General features: G+C 37.1%; 1 protein-coding gene across 3 annotated transcripts in view; it reads left to right on the top strand.

The window, feature by feature from the left end:
* Positions 1 to 24,327, top strand: part of FRY (FRY microtubule binding protein) — a 272,666-nt gene that overhangs the window by 149,036 nt on the left and 99,303 nt on the right. For all 3 annotated transcript variants that reach the window (XM_050766803.1, XM_050766805.1, XM_050766804.1), the window contains exons 21-29: positions 1,927 to 2,186; positions 2,585 to 2,774; positions 3,423 to 3,547; positions 6,729 to 6,786; positions 8,324 to 8,415; positions 8,696 to 8,868; positions 9,973 to 10,133; positions 11,244 to 11,354; positions 17,687 to 17,841. In XM_050766803.1, coding sequence (XP_050622760.1) covers positions 1,927 to 2,186; positions 2,585 to 2,774; positions 3,423 to 3,547; positions 6,729 to 6,786; positions 8,324 to 8,415; positions 8,696 to 8,868; positions 9,973 to 10,133; positions 11,244 to 11,354; positions 17,687 to 17,841 — 1,325 coding nt within the window. The remainder of the gene's footprint in view (positions 1 to 1,926; positions 2,187 to 2,584; positions 2,775 to 3,422; positions 3,548 to 6,728; positions 6,787 to 8,323; positions 8,416 to 8,695; positions 8,869 to 9,972; positions 10,134 to 11,243; positions 11,355 to 17,686; positions 17,842 to 24,327) is intronic.

Below are 24,327 nucleotides of genomic sequence, written 5' to 3' on the forward strand. Positions count from 1 at the left end.
AATTTAAACTGATTTTAGTTATCTGACTTTAAAAATAAAAGTGTAAAAACAGGACCTGCATTAATTTGGGCTAAATAGCTGAAGGGAGGCAGGACAGAGCTGAGACTCCTTGCAGAATCCATGTTACTGATGTTGCGGATGCCTGATGTGCAGATACTTGTCAGATAATTATAAGTGTATACAAAACCTGAAGACATTTCGGAGCTCTTCATGGCCTTTTCTGACTTGATTGAACACAGATTCCTATTTTTAGTAGCCCTGTTCTTGCTTGTGGTCATAATAATAATACACTAAAACTATAAGCCAGGTACTGCAGACCTTAACAGTCATAGTGAAATAGTCCTCCCTCTTTTAGAATTTGAAATTGTTTTGACATGGAACGGAATATTAAGCTTTGCTTAATGTACGTATCCTACTTGCCTACAGATAGCGCTTTATATTTTGTTCATGTACTTTTGTTCTGTGTGTACCAAAATCAAAATCTTAAGCTGGGTAACTAGCTCAGCAATACTGAACTTAGGAAGATGTACAGAAACGGGGAGAGAGTAATGGGAGAAGCGATGCCTGCTTTGTGCCAGGTGTTTTTACAGCTGTTATCTCATGTAATTCACTGAAAGATTTGGTGAGATCAGCATTATAATTCCCAAGTCATACATTCAATAAACAGAGATTCTAGGATGTTCAGTAATTTTCCCAGGTCACAGGCTTTGGGCAGAGCCTATGTTGCCATCTCATCTCTCAGGCTCTGCAGCTCCATCTCTGCCCCTTACAGCCTATTGACCATTGAGGCCACTATTAAAACACTCTTACCCATGGGAACTCATAAACCCAATGGATAAACTTATCATTTTACATGCCTAACAAACATAAAGGCAGTGTCCTCTCTTGGCACAATAGCTGGATTATTTGAAAATTGATTTCCCCTGAACTTTGGTATCTAGACTTAAAAGAGAACAAAATGGAATATAAGAACTTATTAATATAGATATTTACCTTTCAAGAGATTTCAAGGGATTTTTATTTTTACTTGCTATCATAGGGCGAGAATATGTAGGTATCTTGGCCGGATGTGGTGGTTCACACCTATAATGCCAGCACTTTGGTAGGCCAAAGCAGGCAGATCACTTGAGGTCAGGAATTCGAGACCAGCCTGGCCAACATGGTGAAATCCTGTGTCTCCTAAACAATAATACAAAAATTAGCCAGGCATGGTGGCGTGTGCCTGTAATCCCAGCTACTCGGGAGGCTGAGGTACAAGAATCACTTGAACCTGGGAGGCGGAAGTGGCAGTGAGCCAGGATCACACCACTGCACTCCAATCTGTGTGACAGAGCAAGACTCTGTCTTCATACATACATCATACATAAAATAAGAATATGTAGGTATCTTATCTCAAAAACTGTCAGTAGAATGCCCTTCATAAAAGAGATTGTGCTTAGCCCTCTCTCTAAATCAAAGGGAAGATATTTTAGTGTAAGGAAAGATAGAGAAGATCATAGCTTTAAGAATGTATTAATTACAATGATAAAAACGTATTTGTGAATCTCAGAGATGAATAACTTTTCAGAATTTTAAAATAGTGAATCCATGGTTCAGTTTAAATTTACTGTCATATGTTCATTCAACAAATAATTAGTGAACAGCTTCTGTGTACTGATACACAGTGCTCTGTGACGATAAACCTGTCAAAATATGATCCAAGTTCTTAAATTTTGCACTTAAGCTGCTTATCATCTAGCATAGGAAGACTGATGACCACACACCAAGGTCAAATGTGGTAGGTGCAGGATTGGTATTTCAGATTCAAAGCCAGTCCAGTGCACTCAGGAAAAGCACTGTGCAAGAATGAGTATCCAGGCTGAGCCCTGTGGAGGAGGGATAACTTCAGTTCGGGTTTAACTCACAACCTACCTCTTATACCTACAGGCAACGTTACCACTCACCCACAATGTGGATCTGCAGTGGCTGGTGGAATGGAACGCAGTCCTGGTCAATAGCCATTATGATGTGAAAAGCCCTTCCCATGTCTGGATATTCGCACAGTCTGTCAAAGACCCATGGGTCCTCTGCCTCTTCAGCTTCCTCCGGCAGGAGAACTTACCCAAGCACTGCCCCACAGCCCTCAGCTATGCCTGGCCTTATGCCTTCACTCGACTCCAGTCGGTGATGCCTCTGGTGGACCCAAAGTAAGGCATCCTTGTGTTTTCCTCTGCCCTGTTGTTTTTCCATTTGCCCTCTTAAGTTTTCATTTTGTACAAGAGATTGGGATGTTATCATCCCAATTTCTGAACTTCCTACTAGAGAATTCTTAACATTGAGTAAAAACATTAAAAAATTTTTGTCTAAAGCTAGTGGGTTTTTTCCTCAATAATCAGTATGATTGTCTAAGTCTATAATTTCAGACTTTTAATGGTAAAAGATACTTGAAAGTTCTTCTGTTTGACTTCTCATCCAATGCAGATACTCTTCTCTCAATCGACAGTTGTTCAACTCTATTTGAGTACTTCCTATGATCTTTATTTAATAAGTGATATTTAAAATCCAGAACTTAGTTTCATTCTTGTTTTTGATTCCATATTTCTAGTAGCCCAATTAATGCCAAGAAAACCAGCACTGCCGGCAGCGGAGACAACTATGTCACTTTGTGGAGAAACTACCTAATTCTTTGTTTTGGAGTTGCAAAACCCAGTATTATGAGCCCGGGACACTTAAGAGCTTCCACTCCAGAAATAATGGCGACCACACCTGATGGTACAGTGAGCTACGATAACAAGGTGACATGACATGCTTCAGAAGAATTATTCTGTAAGGTTTTTTTTTAGCTTGTTTGTCTAGAGTTCACAGTGCACATTGCACTGTGCCTGCCATCTGGAGTATTATGGGATCAGATTTTCATCCTACACATTTCTAAATTCCATTGAGTGTTTATATGAATAATTTATTACTCCTCCCTGACAAATGGGGAACCAAAGATAAAGAAAAGTTGAGAAACTTGCTTAAGACCATAGAGTGACTTGTATTTATTCGTGCCCTGAGGTTTGGTTTGTGTCCTGCAACACCACACTACATTTCTGTCCCTCCTCACTAAATATTCACCTTTAAATCATGCCTTGATTAAATAAATTATCTTGTTAAAGATAGCTTTGTAGACTTAAATGGTTTTAAAAAGAAGAAAACCATTATAAAAATTTTTTTTAGAATTTGTGTTCCAGGTGAGACCTGCATTCATTTTGCTGTATTAAATTTGTGGGGTTGTGTGTGTGTGTGTGTGTGTGTAGGTGTGTGTGTGTTTCCTGAAATGATGGCAGTGCCTTGGAATGTGGTTCAGTACTTTGAAACTGTTACAATGGAAACATCCTTTGATTAAAGGAACCATCCATTACCATGTTACCTCTTTTTCACTTGTATTCAAATTGTTTCAGGCCATAGGCACCCCATCGGTGGGAGTTCTGTTAAAGCAGTTGGTGCCTTTGATGAGACTAGAGAGCATTGAGATCACAGAGTCCTTAGTTTTAGGATTTGGAAGAACAAATTCCCTTGTTTTCAGGTACAGTAGTCTTAATGAGTTGTTCTAAATTCATACATGCTGCTGCTATTGTCGTTCCTTTATTAACTCAAATTTAAGTCTGTGTGTTGGCGGGTACCTGGAGAGTTTATAGGCTTTGTGTGACTCCCACTACATCGTCTTGGTTGATGTGCATGTAACAAGCATTCCTTGCAACTGCCTCACCTGTCACTTTTAGTCATTGCAACTTTGATTTTACCTCTCAAATTTTATTTCACTGGCAAGCTTTGTTTTAGACAACTATAAATGAAGATAATTCAGTATCAATCCCAGTTAGCCAGACTGTTCAGAGGCTATCACGTCAAAATAACAACAGTCTGCTCATCAGACATTTACCCAACGGACTCTCAAAGGTTAATCATTGATAAAACCCTTTCTAATGTGTTCAGTTCCTTTGGTTGATCTTTCTTTCTTTCTTTCTTTCTTTCTTTCTTTCTTTTTTTTTTTGTTTGTTTGTTTGTTTGTTTGTTTGAGAGAGTCTCGCTCTGTTGCCAGGCTGGAGTGCAGTGGCGCAATCTCAGCTCACTGCAACCTCTGCCTTCTAGATTCAAGCGATTCTCCTGCCTCAGTCTTCTGAGTAGCTGGGACTACAGACCTGCACCACCACGTCCAGCTAATGTTCGTATTTATAGGAGAGACGGGGTTTCACCATGTTGGTCAGGCTGTTCTCAAACTTCTGACCTCAAGTGATCTACCCGCCTCAGCTTCCCAAAGTGCTGGGATTACAGGTGTAAGCCACCACGCCCAACTTGGTTGATCTTTCTGTAGGGCACTTTCTTTGCCTTAATATAACCATATACCTGCTTTCTGGATTCCTTATTTATTCACATTTGCAATCAAATAAACATTCCATCTGAAGCACTCTCAAAGCCTTTGAAAGAGACATTGTGAAATGTTAGTTTGGGTTGCCTCTGATGACTTTAGCTAAGCAACAAAACCCTATATGGACAAATAAAATCTCAAACAAAATTTTCCATGTAGATAGAAATGAGAAACCTCCAAGCGTTTGTGAGAAACCCTACTTGAAAAATAAAGATTAGTAAGAGGCTATTGAAAAAGATCTAAGTTATTTATGGTTAGAGTCAGATTTTATTTTATTTTATTTTATTTTTTTGAAACAGAGTCTCACTCTGTTGCCCAAGCTAGAGTGCAGTGGTGTGATCTCGGCTCACTGCAACCTCTGCCTCCCAGGTTCAAGCAATTCTCCTGCCTCAGCCTCCTGAGTAGCTGGGATTACAGGTGCGCACCACCAATCCCAGCTAATATTTTGTATTTTTAGTAGAGATGGGGTTTCACTATATTGGCCAGGATGGTCTCAAACTCCTGACCTTGTGATCCGCCCACCTCAGCCTTCCAAAGTGCTGGGATTACAGGCGTGAGCCACCGCGCCCAGCCCAGATTTCATTCTTAAAAGAAGTAATTGTGGGTTCTGACTGTGTAGGTACCAGTTAACCAGAGTTTTACTAGTTATTGGTTAATTAGTTAAGACAAAATATCATATAGAAATACAAGGAGATGGCTGGGCGCAGTGGCTCATGCCTGTAATCCCAGCACTTTGGGAGGGTAAAGCAGGTGGATCACCTGAGGTCAGGAGTTCAAGATCAGCCTGGGCAACATGGTGAAACCCCATCTCTACTCAAAGTACAAAAATTAGCCAGGCATGGTGGTGTGCGCCTGTAGTCCCAGCTACTCAGGAGGCTGAGGCAGGAGAATAGCTTGAACCTGGGAGGCAGAGGTTGCAGTGCACTCCAGCCTAGGTGAGACTCTGTCACCAAAAAAAAAAAAAAAAAAAAAAAAAAGAAAAGAAATACAAGGAGATAACAATAACAATCCCTGAAATTACCCAACATTCTTTCCCGAATAATCTAAGATTGTTTTGCATATATGGACCTCTAAATATTCCTAGAGACAGGTAAGATTATGTAACCAACTAGCCTCGTGAGTCTAGAAAACTTAATGTCTCTGGGCTTCTGTTTTCTCAACTGTAAAATTGGCATAGTAAATAAACATAAATAAGTATATCTGTCTAGTTTTTTAAATGTTAGTATAATTATAGAATCCATCTCATAAATTTATTGAGAGGACATATTAAATGTAAATATTCACAATGTAAATATTTGTTAAATGGCCACTGTAAAGTGAAGGAGACTATCGATGTTATTCCCATTTCTTCGATGAAGAAATTCTAATGTCTGCATTGGAGAAATCAGGAATCGAACCCAGGCTTTCTGTCTCTCAGTATGGAATGGCATAGAGTTTACTCCCATCTTTGGATTTTCCTGGCTGGTGATGTTTAATAGAACAAAATGTCCTACCAGAAAGTACAAGGTTTTCAAACCTGGGCATACTGTAGACAAAATACCTACATACTAGTCTGACAACAAGCTACATCTTATCTTTTTGTCTGTTTTTTTGACCTAGCGATTCAGAAGTTATTTCTTGAAGAAGAGAACTAATTAGATTAGAAAGTATAATGTTGAGAACTGGAGATAATCAGGACAAAGACATATATTGTGATCAAGATTTATATTTTTACTATATAAAAGAAAAGGTTTTGATGAGAATCTCACAATTTTAGTACTTGCCATACAGAATTTTTTATTTATTATATAGTGGAAATAAAGGAATTTAGCTCTGAAATCCAAAAAAGGCTCTGTTTTAAAGTCAACTAGAGGTCAGTCTCCTGAGCACAGATCCCAAATGCAGCGCTGGGGTAATCACACCCATCTCTTTTCCACTAATTAGACTGAAAATTTCTTGTGTGCAGGGGCTCAATTTTATTTATCTTCAGCTCCATAGCTTGTAGTAAAGTACTTGAATTTAGAAAATACTTGGAAAATATTGTTTGTTTAATTGTTCACATAGGGTTTGTTTGTTTTTGCCATAGAGATCTCTGGAACATTAAATCAAAATCAAGTCAATAAATAGTTACTGAGCCAAAATTATATGCATAGCACTGGAATTAAGACGACTAATACAAAGTATGGACAATACCTGTTTCCAGCCTAGCACACGATTGGGAAATGGAGAGGTCAGGGAGATTGTAGTGTTAGAAGCAAAGTGCAAACAGCAAGTGATTTGGGATCGAATGGATATAGAGTATTTAGTGACAAGTTTGGTGTCAAAAACAGTGAATTTCAAAATTGACCTTTTTTGTCCGTAGAGAACTGGTAGAAGAACTTCATCCATTAATGAAAGAAGCTCTGGAAAGAAGACCAGAGGTAAGAATTTGAATTTAAATAATTAAGGCTTGGTTTTTTGGACAATCATCTGAATTTAAATCAAACCCAGTGGTTTCCTCTAAAGAATACAAACACCTAACAGCTGTTAACAATGACTCTTGATATTTTAACTTTTGTTGTTTTTATTATTTTTCAGTTTTCGTTAAGTAATTAGTATAAAATGGTTCTATAGATTTTATGTCCTAAACATATAAATGCAAAACAACTTAAAATACTCATGTATGTCAACTATTACATTCTTTTGCAGGAGATTTGAATTAAAATTGAATTTTGGGTTTTTGTGTGTTTGCTTGTTTTTTTTACAAGTAGTTGAATGGCCAAGAATGTAATTTGTCTCATCTGGCATATGAGGCATTTTCCCCAGCATCACCTTCCCTGAAGTGAATTCTGAAAAGTTTTTGTACCCGGATAAAAATAATAAAAAGACTAGAAAAGGGCCGGGCATGGTGGCTCACGCCTGTAATCCCAGCACTTTGGGAGGCCGAGGCGGGCGGATCACCAGGTCAAGAGATCGAGACTATCCTGGCCAACATGGTGAAACCCCATCTCAACTAAAAATACAAAAATTAGCTGGGCTTGGTGGCGCGCACCTGTAGTCCCAGCTACTCAGGAGGCTGAGGCAGGAGAATCGCTTGAACCTGGGAGGTGGAGGTTGCAGTGAGCCGAGATCACGCCACTGTACTCCAGCCTGGGTGACAGAGCAAGACTCTGTCTCAAAAAAAAGAAAGAGAAAAGAAACTTTCTCATATAGTAGCAATGATACAAGAAATAGCAGAAATTAGGTCAGGTGCAGTAGCTCATGCCTGTAATCCCAGCACTTTGGGAGGCCAGTGTGGAAGGATGACTTGAGGTTAAGAGTTTGAGACCAGGCTGCAAGACCTAGGTCTACAAAAATGTTTAAAATTAGCCGAGTGTGGTAATGCGTGTCTGTAGTCCCAGCTACTCGAGTAGCCGGGTGTGGTGGTGCACGCCTATAGTCCTAGCTACTCAAGAGGCTGCGGCAGAAGGATCACTTGAGCCCAGGAGTTCAAGGTTACAGTGAGCCAAGATCACACCACTGCACTCCAGCCTGGGTGACACGGTGAGATCCTATCTCAAAAATAAATACATAAATAAAATGTAAAAATGAAGAAATAACGGAAATTCAGCAGTGTGAATAAGAACAGTGTTACTTCCATGACCGGAACTGGGATTACTTCATGTCCCCTGCCCCTTTCATTGGTTTCAGATGCTTCTGCCTTTCAGCAGACACTGAGAGCAGCTGGGAAATGAGGCCTTGTTGTTTCTCAACATTTCCACCTAACATTGACTGACCCACTTATGATGTGCTTCTCTTACAGCCTGTAGATAGCAAGCATTTCCTCTGAGGATTAGGAAGAAAGCAAAATAGATGCTGACTGTTATGCTTAGAAAATTGAAAATGACTAGATTATGCCTCTTCTTAATACCATTTTCTAAAGCAAAGTTAATATTGTTTTGCCCACGTCTGTAAGTGATACTACCTTTTTCTACACAGAACAAGAAACGCCGAGAACGGCGAGACTTGTTAAGGCTACAGCTACTTCGAATTTTCGAACTTCTGGCTGATGCTGGTGTAATAAGTGACAGGTAGGGTCAGAATTCTACCGAGTTGCTCTCTTCTCACCACACTGATCTTTTTGTCTTTCTTTCTGTCTCTCTCTTTTCTTTTGTTTTTAAATATAATACCCTTAACTTAGAAAAATCCAAAAAGCTCGCTTTTTCTTTTTTCATATTTTCTTTACACTGCATATAGGTTAGGAACAACTTTAGTGTATGAGTTGTGACAGTGAATCTTAGTTTTCATGAAGCCTGTATTAGTTTGACATAAAGACTGATCATCTAAAAATTTAATTTTCCTTTATTCCAGCACAAATGGAGCCTTAGAGCGGGATACTTTAGCCCTGGGAGCTTTGTTCTTAGAATACGTGGACTTGACCCGCATGCTCCTAGAAGCTGAAAATGACAAAGAAGTTGAAATTCTTAAAGATATCCGGGCGCATTTTAGTGCAATGGTCGCCAACTTGATTCAGTGTGTTCCAGGTACAGTGATCCATTACAAGAAATTACCATTCATGCTTGGAAGCTCATTTGTGTTCTTTATTACCGTGCTTTCCTCTTTAACCCTACTGGCCTTTATGCAGGTCTGGGATGGGATTATTTACTTTGAGATACTAGGACATATATATGAGAACAGATTGTCATTACTCAGCACAGAGTTGGAAAGGGAATGATAAGTATTAAATCTGGCTTTGTGTGTGTCATTTCTATTCTTTGTTTTGGTTTCCATCTGAAAATGAACTGATGTGATTTCCATAGGAAGGAAGTAATTCAGAGGGAACATTCACACAGGCTTCATTTTTTTTCACATTGTCTCTATACTAATCTGTGAACAGGTAATTTCAGCAATATTTCTTCTCTCTGACTCTATCCTACCAACACATTAAATGTATATAAAGCTTAATATATTTTACATTCGATTAAATATTACATTATGGAGAAAATTTTCTTTCACAGAGCAAATGGGTATGAAACATATTCATTCTAATAGAACATAGAAAATAAAATAGCTGGTTAGTTTGCTATAAAAAATTATTATAATTAAAAGTTTTTGGTATTATTACAAAAAGTCCCTTGTCAACTAATGTTTCTGCTTTTCACCATTTTGATGTTAGTAGCCTCCTTACCAATCCTTCTCAGCTTCAGTGACCCTAAATTAAGATTTGAGTTTGCTTCTTCAGTTAAAGTGAAGTGCCTATGTGAGTTTGAAATAGACAGTCTATGCTGTTTCCGAGTTCTCTTAAAGATGGGCAGCAGTCAAAAAATATTTAATATGTAAGCAGCAGCTGAGTGGAAAGTGTTGCAGTTTTCCCAGGTATTGATTAGAAAAAAATCCCTGCAGGTCCTATTTTTGATCTTTCTTTCCCACTCTGAGTCAAGGTGCTGCTGACTGCAGCGTGAGGACGGGAAGAGCGAACACTTCGAAAAGAAAACATGGCTTGACTTTTTAAGTGCATGCTTCATTGCCTAAAGAAAATCGTAGTTAAAAAATCAAGTGGTTCCTTTCCTCAAAATGTAAGAAATATACATAACGGCCATATAGAGTATTTCCAGTCTTGTAACCTCTGAGTGTGTTTTTCTCCGTAGTTCACCACCGAAGATTTCTCTTCCCCCAGCAAAGCCTGAGGCACCATCTTTTCATCTTATTCAGCCAGTGGGCAGGACCCTTCAGCATTATGTTCACTCCTCTGGATCGTTACAGTGACAGAAATCATCAGATTACAAGATACCAGTATTGTGCATTAAAAGTAGGTGACATTGTACTCACGAATGACTTTTGTCAGATGGATGGTCTCTCCCATGAAACTAATAACCATGCCTTAAAAATAAACTTAAATAATACGATATAATAGAATAAAATCTAAGCGCACGTACAAAAAAATCACATGGACACACACATGCATAGCTTTTCTAAGCTCCCATTTTCTTCTCATATTTCTCCTGTATGGGAACCATATATTTTTGCTCATTTACCCATTATATAGCTGCCTTGTCAATTAACTATCAACCTAAAAAGAAAAAAATAGACATCACCCCAAGTTCAAAATCTACCCAGAGCAGCATTCCCTTTTTAATGTCCTTTTGTCCTAGAAGACTGCCAGAAATAAATTTCCCCCCAACTAGGACTATTCAAAGCCTTCAGAAGCATGACTCCTTTACAGTCCAATTTCCTTCAGAAAACTAACTGTATATCAGCTCTGTCATACAGAACATAAGTTACTGACTCTCAGGTTTCCTTCACCTCAGTGGAGCTAATTTAAACTATGGCCCTGATAGTCAGTTGGACCTGCCAATTACAAAGTTGTTCAAGATACCCTCTTCTACTTTCCCTTGATTTATCCCTCCACCCACCCCTTTAGAGGTACTAAATTTATATTTTTCATTTTATTTACCTTTGATTAAGGATTATGATTATTTACTTTCATATTTTTCATATATTTTATACTGTCTCAGTTCAATACATTAGTCCAATATTTGTCCTAAAAGCAAAATTTGAAAAGCTATATTTATCTTATAAGCAGAATTCACTTGAAACATTGAAGGAAAGCTTATTTTAAATATTGCAAAATGGTTTTTTGGTTTTGAATACTTACTGTGGTCATAAAGAGTTGTTATAATGATAAAATTAAAAGCCCACAAAGGTAAACTTATGGGTTTTTAATTTTTATGAAAGCCAAATTTGGAATCCGGTATTTTTTAGTAAATCTACTAAAGAATGCTTTAAAAATCTTGGGGAAATAAGTGTCTTTAGAGGGTCCTTATCATTTGTAAGTCTGACAGTTATGTTTTATAAAGTCAGTTGGATACCATCAGATCATTCCAAGTTTCACTTCCATGTCTTGTGTTTTTATCACCAGGCAATGTCAGCAGTACTGTGCTGTGGCCCTGTCTTCGACAATGTGGGCCTTTCCCCGGATGGCTACCTATATAAATGGCTTGACAACATTCTGGCTTGTCAAGATTTACGAGTAAGTATAGGCAAAAATACATTGGTTTTAAATGTCTTCTGTGTTCCGCCTCAGTTGAGTTACTGAGATGTATAAGCATTGTTCACAATACAGCCTCTTCACACATCAGCCATACAAATATAGATTTATGTGTTGTTCACTTTACACTATGATACATCAAGATAAAAAAGACAGTAACATTTATCAAAATTGCCCATAAGCTGGGTCATAAAGCAAATCTCAACAAAGGTCACATTAGTGAAATGATAGACTATGTTCTCTAATCAGAGTAGCATTAAGTTGGTATTCAATTCGATAACAAAAAGATAATTTTAAAAAATACTTCCTGGTAACCAATGAGTTGAAGAATAAATTACTATGGAAACTGGAAAATATTTTTAACTGAAGAATAATGAAAGTACTATATACTAAACTTGTGGGCTGTAAGTAAAGCCTTTCTTAGAATGAAATGCATGGCCTTAAACGCATATACAAGGGGACTTCAAAAAGTTTTGTGGAAGAATAGATTTAAAAGATAAAAATTTTAAAAATATATACTTTATTTATTAACGTTATCTCCATCAAGGTCAAGACATTTTTCGAAGTCTTTGCTTAATCCATGCCTAAAGAATCCATCCCAGAACTAAGTCCTAGAAACTTAACCACATCAGCGCCACCTTCTCTACATTATTAACTGAAGAAAATTGGGTGGCTTTTAAAGATTTTTTTAAGATTAGGAAACCAAAAGAAGTCAGAAGGAGCCAAGTCAGGACTGTAAGATGGATGCCTAATGGTTTCCCATCAAATCTCTTGCAAAATTGCCCTCATTTGATGAGAAGAATGAGCAGGAGCATTGTTATGGTGAAAAAGGACTTTCTGGTATAGTTCTCCGAGATATTTTTCTGCTAAAGCTTTGGCTAACTTTCTCAAAACACTTTTATAATAGCAGATGTCATTGTTCTTTAGCCTTCCGGAAAGTCAACAAGTGACTTTCCTTGAGCACCCCAAAAATCTGTTGCCATGACTTTTGCTCTTGACTAGTCCACTTTTGCTTTGACTGGACCACTTCCATCTCTTGGTAGCCGTTGTTTTTATTGCGCTGTTTTTAGGATAGCACTGGTAAAGCCATGTTCCATCTCCTGTTACAATTCTTTGAAGATCTATGGAATCTTAATCCCATTTGTTGAAAATTGTCATTGAAAGCTCTGCTTGTCTACTGCTGATGAGTTTTAGTGCCCATCACATGGAACATTTGCTAAAGTTTAATTTTTCAGTCAGGATTGTATAAGATGGACCAGTTGAGATGTCTGTGGTGTTGGTTATTGTGTCTGCTGTTAATCATCAGTCCTCTTTAATTAGGGCACAAACTAAATGAATTTTTTCCTCACAAATTGGTATGGATGGTCTACCACTGGAGGCTTCATCTTCATCACCATCTTAAAACAGGTTATCTATTTGTAAACTGCTAATTTCTTTGGGAGAATTGCCCCTATACATTTTTTGTAAAACAGCAATGATTTCCCTATTCTTCCACCCAAGCTTCACTATAAATTTGATGTTTGTACTTGCTTCAATTTCAGCAGAATTCATGTTACTCTGATAGGGGCTGTTTTCAAACTGATGTCTTCTCCTTCTTAGTGCCTCAAACTAAATTCTGTTCAGACATGTTATAACAAGTTAGCACAAGTTTATTTTGGTGCAAAAAAAAAATTTAATCCATGCATAATTTTTTCATAATATACGTTTTCCATGAACTTTTTGAAGACCCTCATATTAAAGAGAGAAAAGGCTGATTATCCATGACCTAAGCATCCATCACAAGAAGTTAGAAAAAGAATAGAATATCAAACTCAAAAACAGTACTATGAAGGAAATAATAGAAATAAGAGTAGAAATTAATGAAAGAGAAACAAATTAATGGTAGTGATCATTAAACCAAAAGTTGAATTTGTTACAATACTAAAAAAATTCACAAATCCATGGCAAGTTCAATCAAGAAAGACACTTTCTTTAAAGTGTTAAAAAAAAGAAAACTATAAAACCAGATGGCTTTACTAATGAATTCTACTGAGCATTTAAAGAACAAATTGCATGGATTCAATGCAAATTTTTAAAGAGAAAACAGATGAAAAGGAAATACGTCCCAGTAAATTTGGTGAAACCAGAATAACCTTGATAATAAAACAAGAAAAGGTTGTAGCAAGAAAGAAAATTAAAAGGCAGTCTCATTCATGAGATTGTCTCTAATACATAGATACAAAACTTTAAATAAAATATTAGAAAATTGAATTTAGTGATACAGAAAAAAATGATTTACCATGGTCAAATTGGGTTTATTCAAGCACTGTAAGGTTGGTTAATATTCAAATGTCTGTCAGTTCATTCATATATTAACTATATTCACAGAATCTCAAAAACATGATCTCAGATGCAAGAAAAGCATTTGATAAACTTCTTCATTTATTCAAGAGAAAAACTCCTGGCAAAACTACAAATAGAAAAGAACATCCTTAGTTTGACAAAAGGCACCTTGAAACAAAACACCATATAAACACCATATTTAATATAAAATATGCAAACATCATATTTAATAGTTAATTTGAAAGTATTCTCTCTGAGATTAAAATGGCCAAGGAAGCTTACTGTCACCACCTCTATCAACATCATACTGGAGATCCTAGCCAATGCAGTAGGAAAGAAGAGATTATAAAGAATAATAAAACATAAGTAAAACTCATTGTTCACAGGTGACACAATTGTGTGTGAAGGAAATTCCAACAAGTCTTTAGACAAAGTGTTGGAATTAGTCAGTGAATTTAGCATGGTTGCCATATGAAAGGTCAAAATTAAAAATCAATTATATTTCCGTACAGCAACAATAAGGAGCTGGAAAAATAAAATTTTAATTATGCCACTTATAATGGCATTTTAAAATTAGGAATTAACATTAAATACTTAGGAATAAACCTAACAAAAATGTGCAAAGCCTCATACATAGAAATATGTAAGGCATTAATGAGAAAAATTAAACATCTAATAAATGGAAAAATATACCATGCTATTGAACTGGAAGATTCACTATTGTAAAGAAGTCATTCTCCTCCAGAATGGAGGACAATGCAATATGGAGACAATGCAATTCTAGTCAAAATCTGAGCAGGATATTTGTGACAACTGGAAGTTCCTTTAAAAAAAAAATCTATCTATCTATCTATCTATCTATCTATCTATCTATCTATCTATGCAAAGGACCAGAAATAGCTAAGATAATTTTGAACAATATAATCAAAGTGAGAGGATTCACTTTAGCAGAAATCAATACTTATTATAAATGTATCGTCATTAAAACACCAAACTATTGGCCAAGAATAAGTATATATATACCAATGGAGTAGAACAGGGAGGCCAGAAAATTACGATGTATTATGTATATGCACACATGGTTTATTTCAAAGATGGCACTGCAGAGCAATGAGAAAAATGTTTTTTTCCAATAAGTAATTTGGGGTCAGTTGGATAGCCTTACTAAATGAAAGAAAGAAAAAGAAATTTGACCCTTTCCTCACACTTTACAAAAGTTCATTGCAGGTGGATTGCATATCTAAATGTAACAGCTAAAATAATAGTCTCTAGAAAATAATCCAGAATATCTTCATCCCTGGGGTTACAGTAAGATTTCTTGAGCAGAATGCAAAAATTACTAACCCTAAGGAAGAACTAATAACTTTTATTCACCAAAAGACACCATTAAGAGCATGAACAGGCTAGCCATAAAGTGAGAGATGTCTGTAATGCACAATCAGCAGAGGCTTCTTATCTAGAATATATAAAGGACTCCTACAAATAAATAAGATAAATACAGACTCAATAGAAAAATGAGCAAGAAACTTAAACAGTTCACAGAAGAGGTTACTTAACTGACCAGTGAACATAAGAAAAGGTTCTCAAACTCATTAATAATCATGTGTCTTAGTCCATTCAGGCAGCTATAACAAAATATCATAGACTAGTGGCTTATCAACAACAGAAATTTATTTCTCACAGTTTTGGAGGCCAAGAGGTCCAAGGTTAAGGTGCTGGCAAATTTATGTCTGGTGAGGGCCTCCTTCCTGGTTCATAGGCAGCAGTCTCTTTGCTGTGTCCTCACTTAACATAAGGGACAAGGGAACTCTCTGGGGTCTTTTTTATAAGGGCACTAATTTCATTCACAGGGGCTCCCCACCTCATGACCTAATCACATCCTAAAGGCCCCACCTCCAAATACCACCACCTTGGGGGTTAAAATTTAAATGTGAATTGAGGGTTGGGAAGTTACAAACATTCAGTCTATAGCATGAGGGAAATGCAAATTAAAGCCACAGGAGACAAAATTATATACCTATAATTCCATTTATATAGACCTGAAAAACTGCCCATACTAACCAGTAGTGCTAGAAGTCAGGATAGTGGTTTCTCCTGGGGAGGAAAGACAGGCTGGTGTTTAAGAGAGTGCCCAGGGGAGGGTTCAGTGGTGCTGGTAATATTCTGGTTTTTGACCTGGTGGTGATCATAGGAGGGTGTTAAAATAACTCATCATATACATAGGAATTATATATGATTTCTGTGTATTTTATACCTCAATATAACTTTCTAAAGCACAGTAAAAGCTTGATTCTTCTCTCAAGTCTAACTTTTTAATGAAATGTTATTTTAAGTCATTTGCAATAATATCATCAGCTTTTATCTGCTGCGAATTACTTAAAGCCAGTTGGGGGGAGCTAGGTGGAAGATGTTTGACCATCCAGTTAGAATATCACTCCCACCTAGGCCCAAACCCTGTAAGTAAAAAAAATGAAGAAGCCAGAATCTTGCCTTTTCAACCTGGTTCCAACTGGCAAGAAGAGTGAACAACTTTAGGAGGAGGCACCAGAATATTAGTTGGGTTTTTTTGGTTTTTTTTTTTTTGAGACAGAACCTCACTCCTTTGCCCAGGCTGAAGTGCAGTGGCACCATCTCAGCTCACTGCAACCTCCGCCTCCCAAGTTCAAGCAATTCTTGTGCCTCAGCCTCCCCAGTAGCTGGAATTACAGGCATACACCACCACGTCCAGCTGATTTTGTATTTTTAATAGAGACAGGGTTCCACCACATTGGCCAGGCTGGTCTCAAACTCCTGACCTCAAGTGATGCGCCTGTCTTGGCCTCTCAAAGTGCTGGAATTACAGGTATGAGCCACCACTCCTGGCCAGAATGTTACTTTCTGAGGAGAAAGTAACATGTAGCCTCTAGGCACCAGCCTTCTCCTGGACAAATGTGCATATTCACTGACCATCTAGTATTTGAGAGTAGCTTCAGGAATCATCGATTCAGCATCCTATTAATGCTATCTAGTATGATTTTTTAATTAAAAAAACTTTAAAAAGAGTCTATTGAGACTGTATTTCTTTTTGAAAGATAGGCTGCTAAGCTTCACACAATATATTTAGTAACCAATCCTCATGGTCATATTTCCTCTGATTTTTTTCCTTAAGAGACTTTGTAGTAGGAATAGACATTGATACACAAGCATACTTCACATCTGCCACTATAATTATCACTATTCCTACCGGCATCAAAATCTTTAGGTGAGTGGCCACCCTGCATGCACAGTGGTAACATCAAATGATCAAATGATCCCCCCACAATACTCTGAGCTAATACATAGAGGATATCCTTTTGTATATTGGATTTTTTAAACCAAATACATGTATTTTTCAGACATATTTTAAATGCACAAAAAAATTGCCAATAAAGTCTTCATCCCCCCCCACCCCCTGCCTTTTTTTTTTTTTTTTTTTTTTGGAGACCTAGTCTCACTCTGTCACCCAGGCTGGAGTGCAATGACACGATCTCAGCTCACTGCAACCTCCGCCCCCCAGGTTCAAGTGATTCTTCTTCCTCAGCCTCCTCAGTAGCTGGGACTACAGGTACATACCACCACGCCCGGCAAATTTTTTCTATTTTTAGTAGAGATGGGGTTACACCATGTTGGCCAGGCTGGTCTCGAACTCGGTAATCTACCCACCTCGGCTTCCCAAAGTGCTGGGATTACGGGCATGAGCCACTGCGCCCGGCTACCCCTTTTCAGAGATAAAAATTGAGAATAGGTGGACACTATGTAACAGACTCACATGATCAAATTTGATGTATCCATTTCAGTTTTCAGTTGCGACGTTATACTCTCTTGAAGAATATATGACATATAAATTAACCAAGATGAAAGCTCAGTCTTCCTTTCATTTTACCTAGTTTATATTGACTAAGCTTTATCTGTGTCTTTCTCTAGAACATTCTTTCGTCAAATACAAATAATATTGATTTGCTCCATGTATTCAGGTTCATCAACTTGGCTGCGAAGTTGTTGTCTTGCTACTGGAACTTAATCCTGACCAAATAAATCTTTTTAATTGGGCAATTGACCGATGCTACACAGGTTCCTACCAACTTGCATCTGGCTGCTTCAAAGCCATAGCAACTGTATGTGGAAGCAGGTATGAATTTTTATAAGCAGTGATGAGTGGCAAGTATGTTTAGGGTTACCTTTTGTGATATGAATGATGGAGAGCTGACTGTTTTGCAACTCTATGAGCAAAGTAAATTATATGAGAATATAAAATTTTCTGTATGTCCCCAGCAGGTAAACTACTCCCTGTAAGGTTGCAGTTTCATTGGTTTTTCTCATTTTATCAGGAAATGATTTGTTGTTACAGTACCTTTCTAATTGCGTGGAAGTTCAGTCAGGTATTACAGCAGGATTTGAAAATGACAAAGAAGATACATTATAGGAATTAAAGGAATGTCTAGAAATGTTTGTAACGAGGGTGAACTATAGCCCATCAGCCATCTTTACAAAAAACCAAACCCAGGAAGTGGCCTAAAATTTTTAAATTCACTTTGTCAAAAACTTCAGAAAGGAAAAAAAGAAAAGAAAGTGTGGCACCAAAGATTATATAGATTACACTTTTAAAACCATTGCCTTTGTTATATAAATTATTCAGTGTAGCCATTCAGCATAAGTTATGTGCTGAAATAAGTTCATAGCTACAATGAAAGGGTTAATAAAGGTTCTCCAAGTTGCATAAGCTATTCCCAATAAAGAGCTTATGTATCAGAAAAATTGAGAGAAACCAACTCGTTTATTTTTGAAAATATTCATATAGACTGTCAACTTTCCTTTTTAATTAAATGTTGCACTTTAAATAGCTATCTTGAGCTACCAGATCAAGAGAATAAAAGTGAATTAGTTTTAAATTCCAATTGGTTATAGGTCTAAGTTAATAAGAACAGTATTTTGGAAGACGTCTACTTTCAATAAACCTAAAATGAACGTGCTATTTAGGGAGACAAGTTTCTCCTTAAAATTTTTATCTTTCTTTTATAAAGATAGTAGATAATATTTCATATCTAAAGCTTTCAGTAGTAGAGCTTTTATTATAGATTTTAATGTCCATAAAAGTTAGAGCAAATGAATATAACCTAAACTGCCTGATTTTCCATCAAGTTTTATTTCCCGTTATAAGCATTACTAAAAAATATACTTTAGGACGTTACCAAAAGAACATTGTTACAAAAATCTCTTTCTCCAGAGTGCTTTTTTTTAATTTTCAGATATTTCAACATTCTAAAAATAAAGTTTCATTCACATGACCCATTGATTTTTAACAATATATTTAGAATCTATGACTTGGACTTCTTTCTTTGACAAAAATAAGTTTCACCTCTTCACTGCCCTTTTCCCAGTGAACTTGGCTTGAACTATCCTAATCAAATTTATTGCATTGCATGGCCATCTCACAAAATATTACACTGAATTTCTCTGAGTAAGTCTAGGTATTTTTCCTTAGGGAGCACAAATAAATGCTTAATAAATTTAGCAACATAGTCTCAATTTCAATAATATCTCTAGTCACAAAAATATTAGGTCATCTATGTTCCAAGTATTTTTTAAGGTATCATTATACACTATCTTGGTTTCTTAGACAAATACTGCATATCTACTTGCATTCACAACACTCATCTATTCTGAAGGAAGGGCAGAGGGCAGAAGAATACAATGGCTTGAACCCAACTGTCCAGATAGTGACCAGTGTTTCTGCCATTTCTCAACACAGGGCATGTTCAGAATTTAAAATTTCAGCTGTTGCCTAAATTTACTCTTTCCACATAAATTCTCAGCCTGTGTAGTCTAGACAGGCCTCCAGAGAGGCTTGAGCAGTCATTGTGCTTGTGTTTGCAGTACTTTTTTCCAAAACCAATTGTGGTATTTTCAGCTCTTGCTTCATTCGTCTTCTGTAAGTTTGCATCTAAAAAGCAACTGAAGACCTTATGAAATATGTTTCTGAAAAGTCATATGCAAACTGAATTTTATTTTAAGTTTCTCAAACAAGTTATCTACACTGTAACTCCTACAAGTCATTTTCTAAAGCAAAGAATTCTTGTAAGATAAATAATGATCTCCTCCTTTTCAAATAGGAATTATCATCTCTGGGATTTATTTGTAGAGAATTATGACAGTTTATAAGCACATTTATTTATTAAGAAACCACTCATAATTGACTTTAAATTACCTGAAAGATTAAAATTTTTTAAATGTTCTTGTTGATTTAAATTTTCTGTTTTAGCTTTAGAAAAGAGGATTTGCCATTTTTGTGTAATTAATACGTCAATGTTCATTAGCTGTGGCAATGGGGAAAAATGGTTCTCTACATCCTTCTTTTTGGTTATTTTTCCAGCAGTAATGGACTGTGTGTGAGTGTGTGTGTGTGTATGTGTGTGTATGTGCATGTGCTGTGAACTTACTGTTCTCTAGTCAAAACTCTATAGCTATGCTATGCTATGACTCTGGTGATATTAGGAGATAGAAAGTCAGAACAACTTGAATAGGACCAAAGGAAATTAGGAAAAAGAAAGTGATGGTAGAACTGGCAGTATTAATTTTGCAAAATTTTTCATAAAATATGTTAACATATGTGATTAAAAGCTATTAGATACAACTCACTACTAAAAGTTTAGTACAAAAAATTGCTTACTCGTTAGCCAGCTTTACTTCAAATAACTATATGGCTTCTGTTTGTGTCCGTATTGATTTTTCCCTGACTTCAAATGAGATTAGAATAAGATAGATAAGGAAATTGAGAAAGAAACTAAATGACTTTCCAAGGTTATAAATCGAGGTAAATTGTGTATTAAGAGTATAGGCCATTTCCAATCACTAGCTTAACGCACTAGAATTCTCTTTACGTTTTAATTAAATACTGAAGAATTTCATTATTTTTACTTTTACCTTCCAACACACTCTTAAAACCTGTTTAATAGATGTTTTAGAATTGTTTGTAAGAACAAAGTACAAAGTGTTGATTTTTAAATAATTTTGTTGGATTTATTTTTGGTGGTGGTTTGTGTTGGCATTGTTTGTATGTTTGTTTTTCTTTAAGTTAACTTTCTATAAATCTTCCTAATTTAAGTCAGGCTTAGCAAACTTGAATTCTTAGAAGTAAATGCCCATTTCTTCAGGGAATAATATCCATCTATCAACAAGGAAGACAAGCAAAGCTTATGATTCATAAATCCCAATCACACTCCCTAACTGATGATAAATAACCTTATTTGGTTGTGTCAGCCATCTGGAGTATTTCGGGAGAGCAGAGTTGGGAATCTGGGCTCCAGAAACATGCTATCTTGGGTTCAAATCCTCACTCGACCTCTAATCAAGCTGTGTGTTCTTGAATAAATTACTGCAGATGCCTACCCGCTAGTGAAATACGGTTGATGACAGGGTTCGAGTAATGATTAAGCAAAAACAACCTCTTGGCCTAAGGCCTAACAAATGGTAAATACGCCATAAACGCTGTTATTCAATAGTTGTTGGAGAACAGCTGTGAAGTAATCACCTCAATTAACTAGTAAAATCTTTCTCTTCAGAATACCTCAGAGCCATCCTGAGCTTTGTAACGTAGTACTAGGTAAGCCAGAGCTAGCCGACATTTCCCAAATTCTTCAGTATCTCCTCTCTTCTAGATAGTTTGATTTCTTGTTTACTTTTTGAGTCATATCTACCTCCCATATTTATTTTATCATTTGATTTTTATTTGGTGTGATCACAGCTGTCTTTTTTACCCTTGCTCTGCCTATGCTGAATAATTAAATACTGAAAGGTATAAGATTCCATTTCTCAGCCTGTTTTCAACATCTAAGTACAGATACTTTCTTTGTACTCTTTTGCTTATTTGAAATCTCCTTCATTGTTTCCTCCTCTGGGTTTCTTTCATTTTCTGGATCTGTTATTCCTTTCAATGTTGTTGCTCATGAATCTCGTAGCTCATTCTTCAACAACAAAATAAATTCTCTAATTACAAGGTCAAGTGCATGACCCTGCCTAGTAAGAGGGAGGCTTTGTCTGCCCTTTTCCTGCCTTTAAATCTCCAGCGATTCAGCAATATATTTGGTTCATATATATATACATATATATATAAATGTTTGTATATATATAAATGTATTAGTATTAAATTCCAGTGTCAGAAGACAGAGACATAGGTAAAGCATCTCTGCTACCATAAGGCTCAGAAGGGAGTTTCCTTTCTACTTTTATAGGCAGAAAGGTCTGTTCCGAGATACAGCAGTTTGTAACAATTCCAAACTACACTGGCTGTGAAATGCACTATTTTGGACTGTCTAGGAGACTGTGAGCATTGTGGAGAAGAGCTTGAATTCTTTGAAATCAGACTTATTTAGGAGTCTGGACTCCACCACTTCCACACGACCTGAAGCAAGTACTTTTCTCTAGGCCTTGCATGCTTGTTGTGAAGATTAAATAATAAATCTAAGTAAAGGCCTTGGCACAGTACCTGGCACAAAGTAAGCACATGATAACATCAATGTCGCCCATCATTCAACATCGTTCTGACACTCATTATCATCACCACCATCATCTGGGGGTAGTTCCCCAATTTTTCATCAGACCCACCAAACAGACTGTGTTTATTTAAAAATACAAGTTACAGAAAAGTAATCATTTTGGAATAAAAATTAATAAACCTATTTTGGAGGGCAATATATCAGTATCTGCCAAAATTTTAAATGTGCCCTTTGACCGTGCATGACCTCTCTATGAATTTTTTCTAAAGAAAGGCCAGCACATTTGGTGTTTGTGGCACTATAATGAAAAAGTGAAAACAGTCTAAGTGTCTATCAATGCAAGTCAAAAGTTGGATCTCCCAGAAAACAGACTGAGATGGATATTTGAATGCGGGACATTTATTAGGGTGGGCCCTTGGGGTCAACATCTATGGGGAAATGAAGGAATTAGGACTGGAAGAGAAAAAGAAACCTCAGTCATTCCCACTGGGGCTGCTGCTGGGGAACAGATATAACCTTGACCTAGGCAAACCTCTGGCTGAAGGCAGTTCCCAGAGAAGGCTTCAGATGGAGGATTCAGCTGCCATCAGTTTAGCTGGAGGATTGAGTGCCTCCATCCTGAAAGAAGGATCTAGGTGGCACACCACAGTACCCATTACAAGAGTAGTTGTTTAGCATATGTTCCTAAAATGGAATATGTGGCAGCTATTAGGAAGACTGAAGTGAGCCTTATAGTTCAGTGAAAAAGCAGATCATCAAACAGTACAGACAAGTGGTGTAATCACATTTATGTTTAAAACCCTGTGCATTGAAAGAGAGGTATTTTGATGCAAATGTTCATATATAGACTTGGAAGGCAGCTGAAATATCAAAATGTTGACAGTAATTGCCTCTTGGATAAGAATAACAATTGGGCCAGGCGAGGTGGTTCACTCCTGTAATCCCAGCACTTTGGGAGGCTGAGGCGGACGGATCACGAGGTCAGGAGATCGAGACCATCCTGGCTAACACAGTGAAACCCCGTCTCTACTGAAAATACAAAAAATTAGCTGGGTGTGGTGGCGGGCGCCTGTAGTCCCAGCTACTTGGGAGGCTGAGGCAGAGAACTGCTTGAACCCAGGAGGCAGAGCTTGCAGTGAGCCAAGATCGCGCCACTGCATTCTAGCCTGGGAGACAGAGTGAGACTCTGTCACAAAAAAAAAAAAAAAAAAGAATAACAATTGGGAGAATGAAAGGACATGAGATACTTCTACGTTTTATTCTATTCACCTACCTGCAAGCAACACCAACTTGTAGCCCTGTAAGTGAACCATCTTCAGGGCGGACCCTCTAGCCCTATTTGTTACTTGAATCTTTTAGAAGAAAAATATGTCATAAAAATTAATATTCGAGTAATGTTAAAAGTAGAAAAACTTTTTCATGTGTTTAGCCAATTCTTACTATAATTTCTCACTGAACTTAATGTAGAATGGGATGTATTCGTAGTAGGACAGCCTTTCCGGAAGGGTGATTGTCTCATTCTGTTTTCTGTTGCCTATAACAGAATACCTAGATAATTTATAGAGAAAGCAATTTGTTTCTTACAGTTATAGAGACTAAGTGCACGGTCAAGGGGCCTCATCTGATGAGGGCCTTCTTGCTGATGGGGACTCTCTGCAGAGTCCTGAGATGGCTCACATGGCAGCAGAGTTGAGCATGCTAGCTTCTCTTCCTCCTCTTACAAAGCTGCTGGCCCCACTCCCATGATATGTGTCAATCCATTAATCCATGAATAGATTAACCCATTCATGAGGGCAGCCTCATGACCCAGTCACCACTTAAAGGTCTCACTTCTCAATACTGCCACATTGGGGATTAAATTTCAGCATGAGTTTTGGTGGGGCAAACATTCAAACCAAAGCAGTGATTGTTCTAAAACAGAACTTCTTAGACGACGTAATTATTTGGAATCAAAAAAAGAATCCCAAGGAAAAACAACTAACATGTTTTTTCACCTTCAAGCTGTCTTTTTCTTCCTGAAGTTTGTTTGAAAATAAGTAGTAGTCACCCACCTTCTACATATAAACCATTCAATAGTTCAACTCAGCCAGGTGCAGTGGTTCACACCTGTAATCCCAACACTT

This window comes from Macaca thibetana, chromosome 17 (genome assembly GCF_024542745.1).
Source record: "Macaca thibetana thibetana isolate TM-01 chromosome 17, ASM2454274v1, whole genome shotgun sequence".
Lineage (NCBI taxonomy): Eukaryota > Metazoa > Chordata > Mammalia > Primates > Cercopithecidae > Macaca > Macaca thibetana.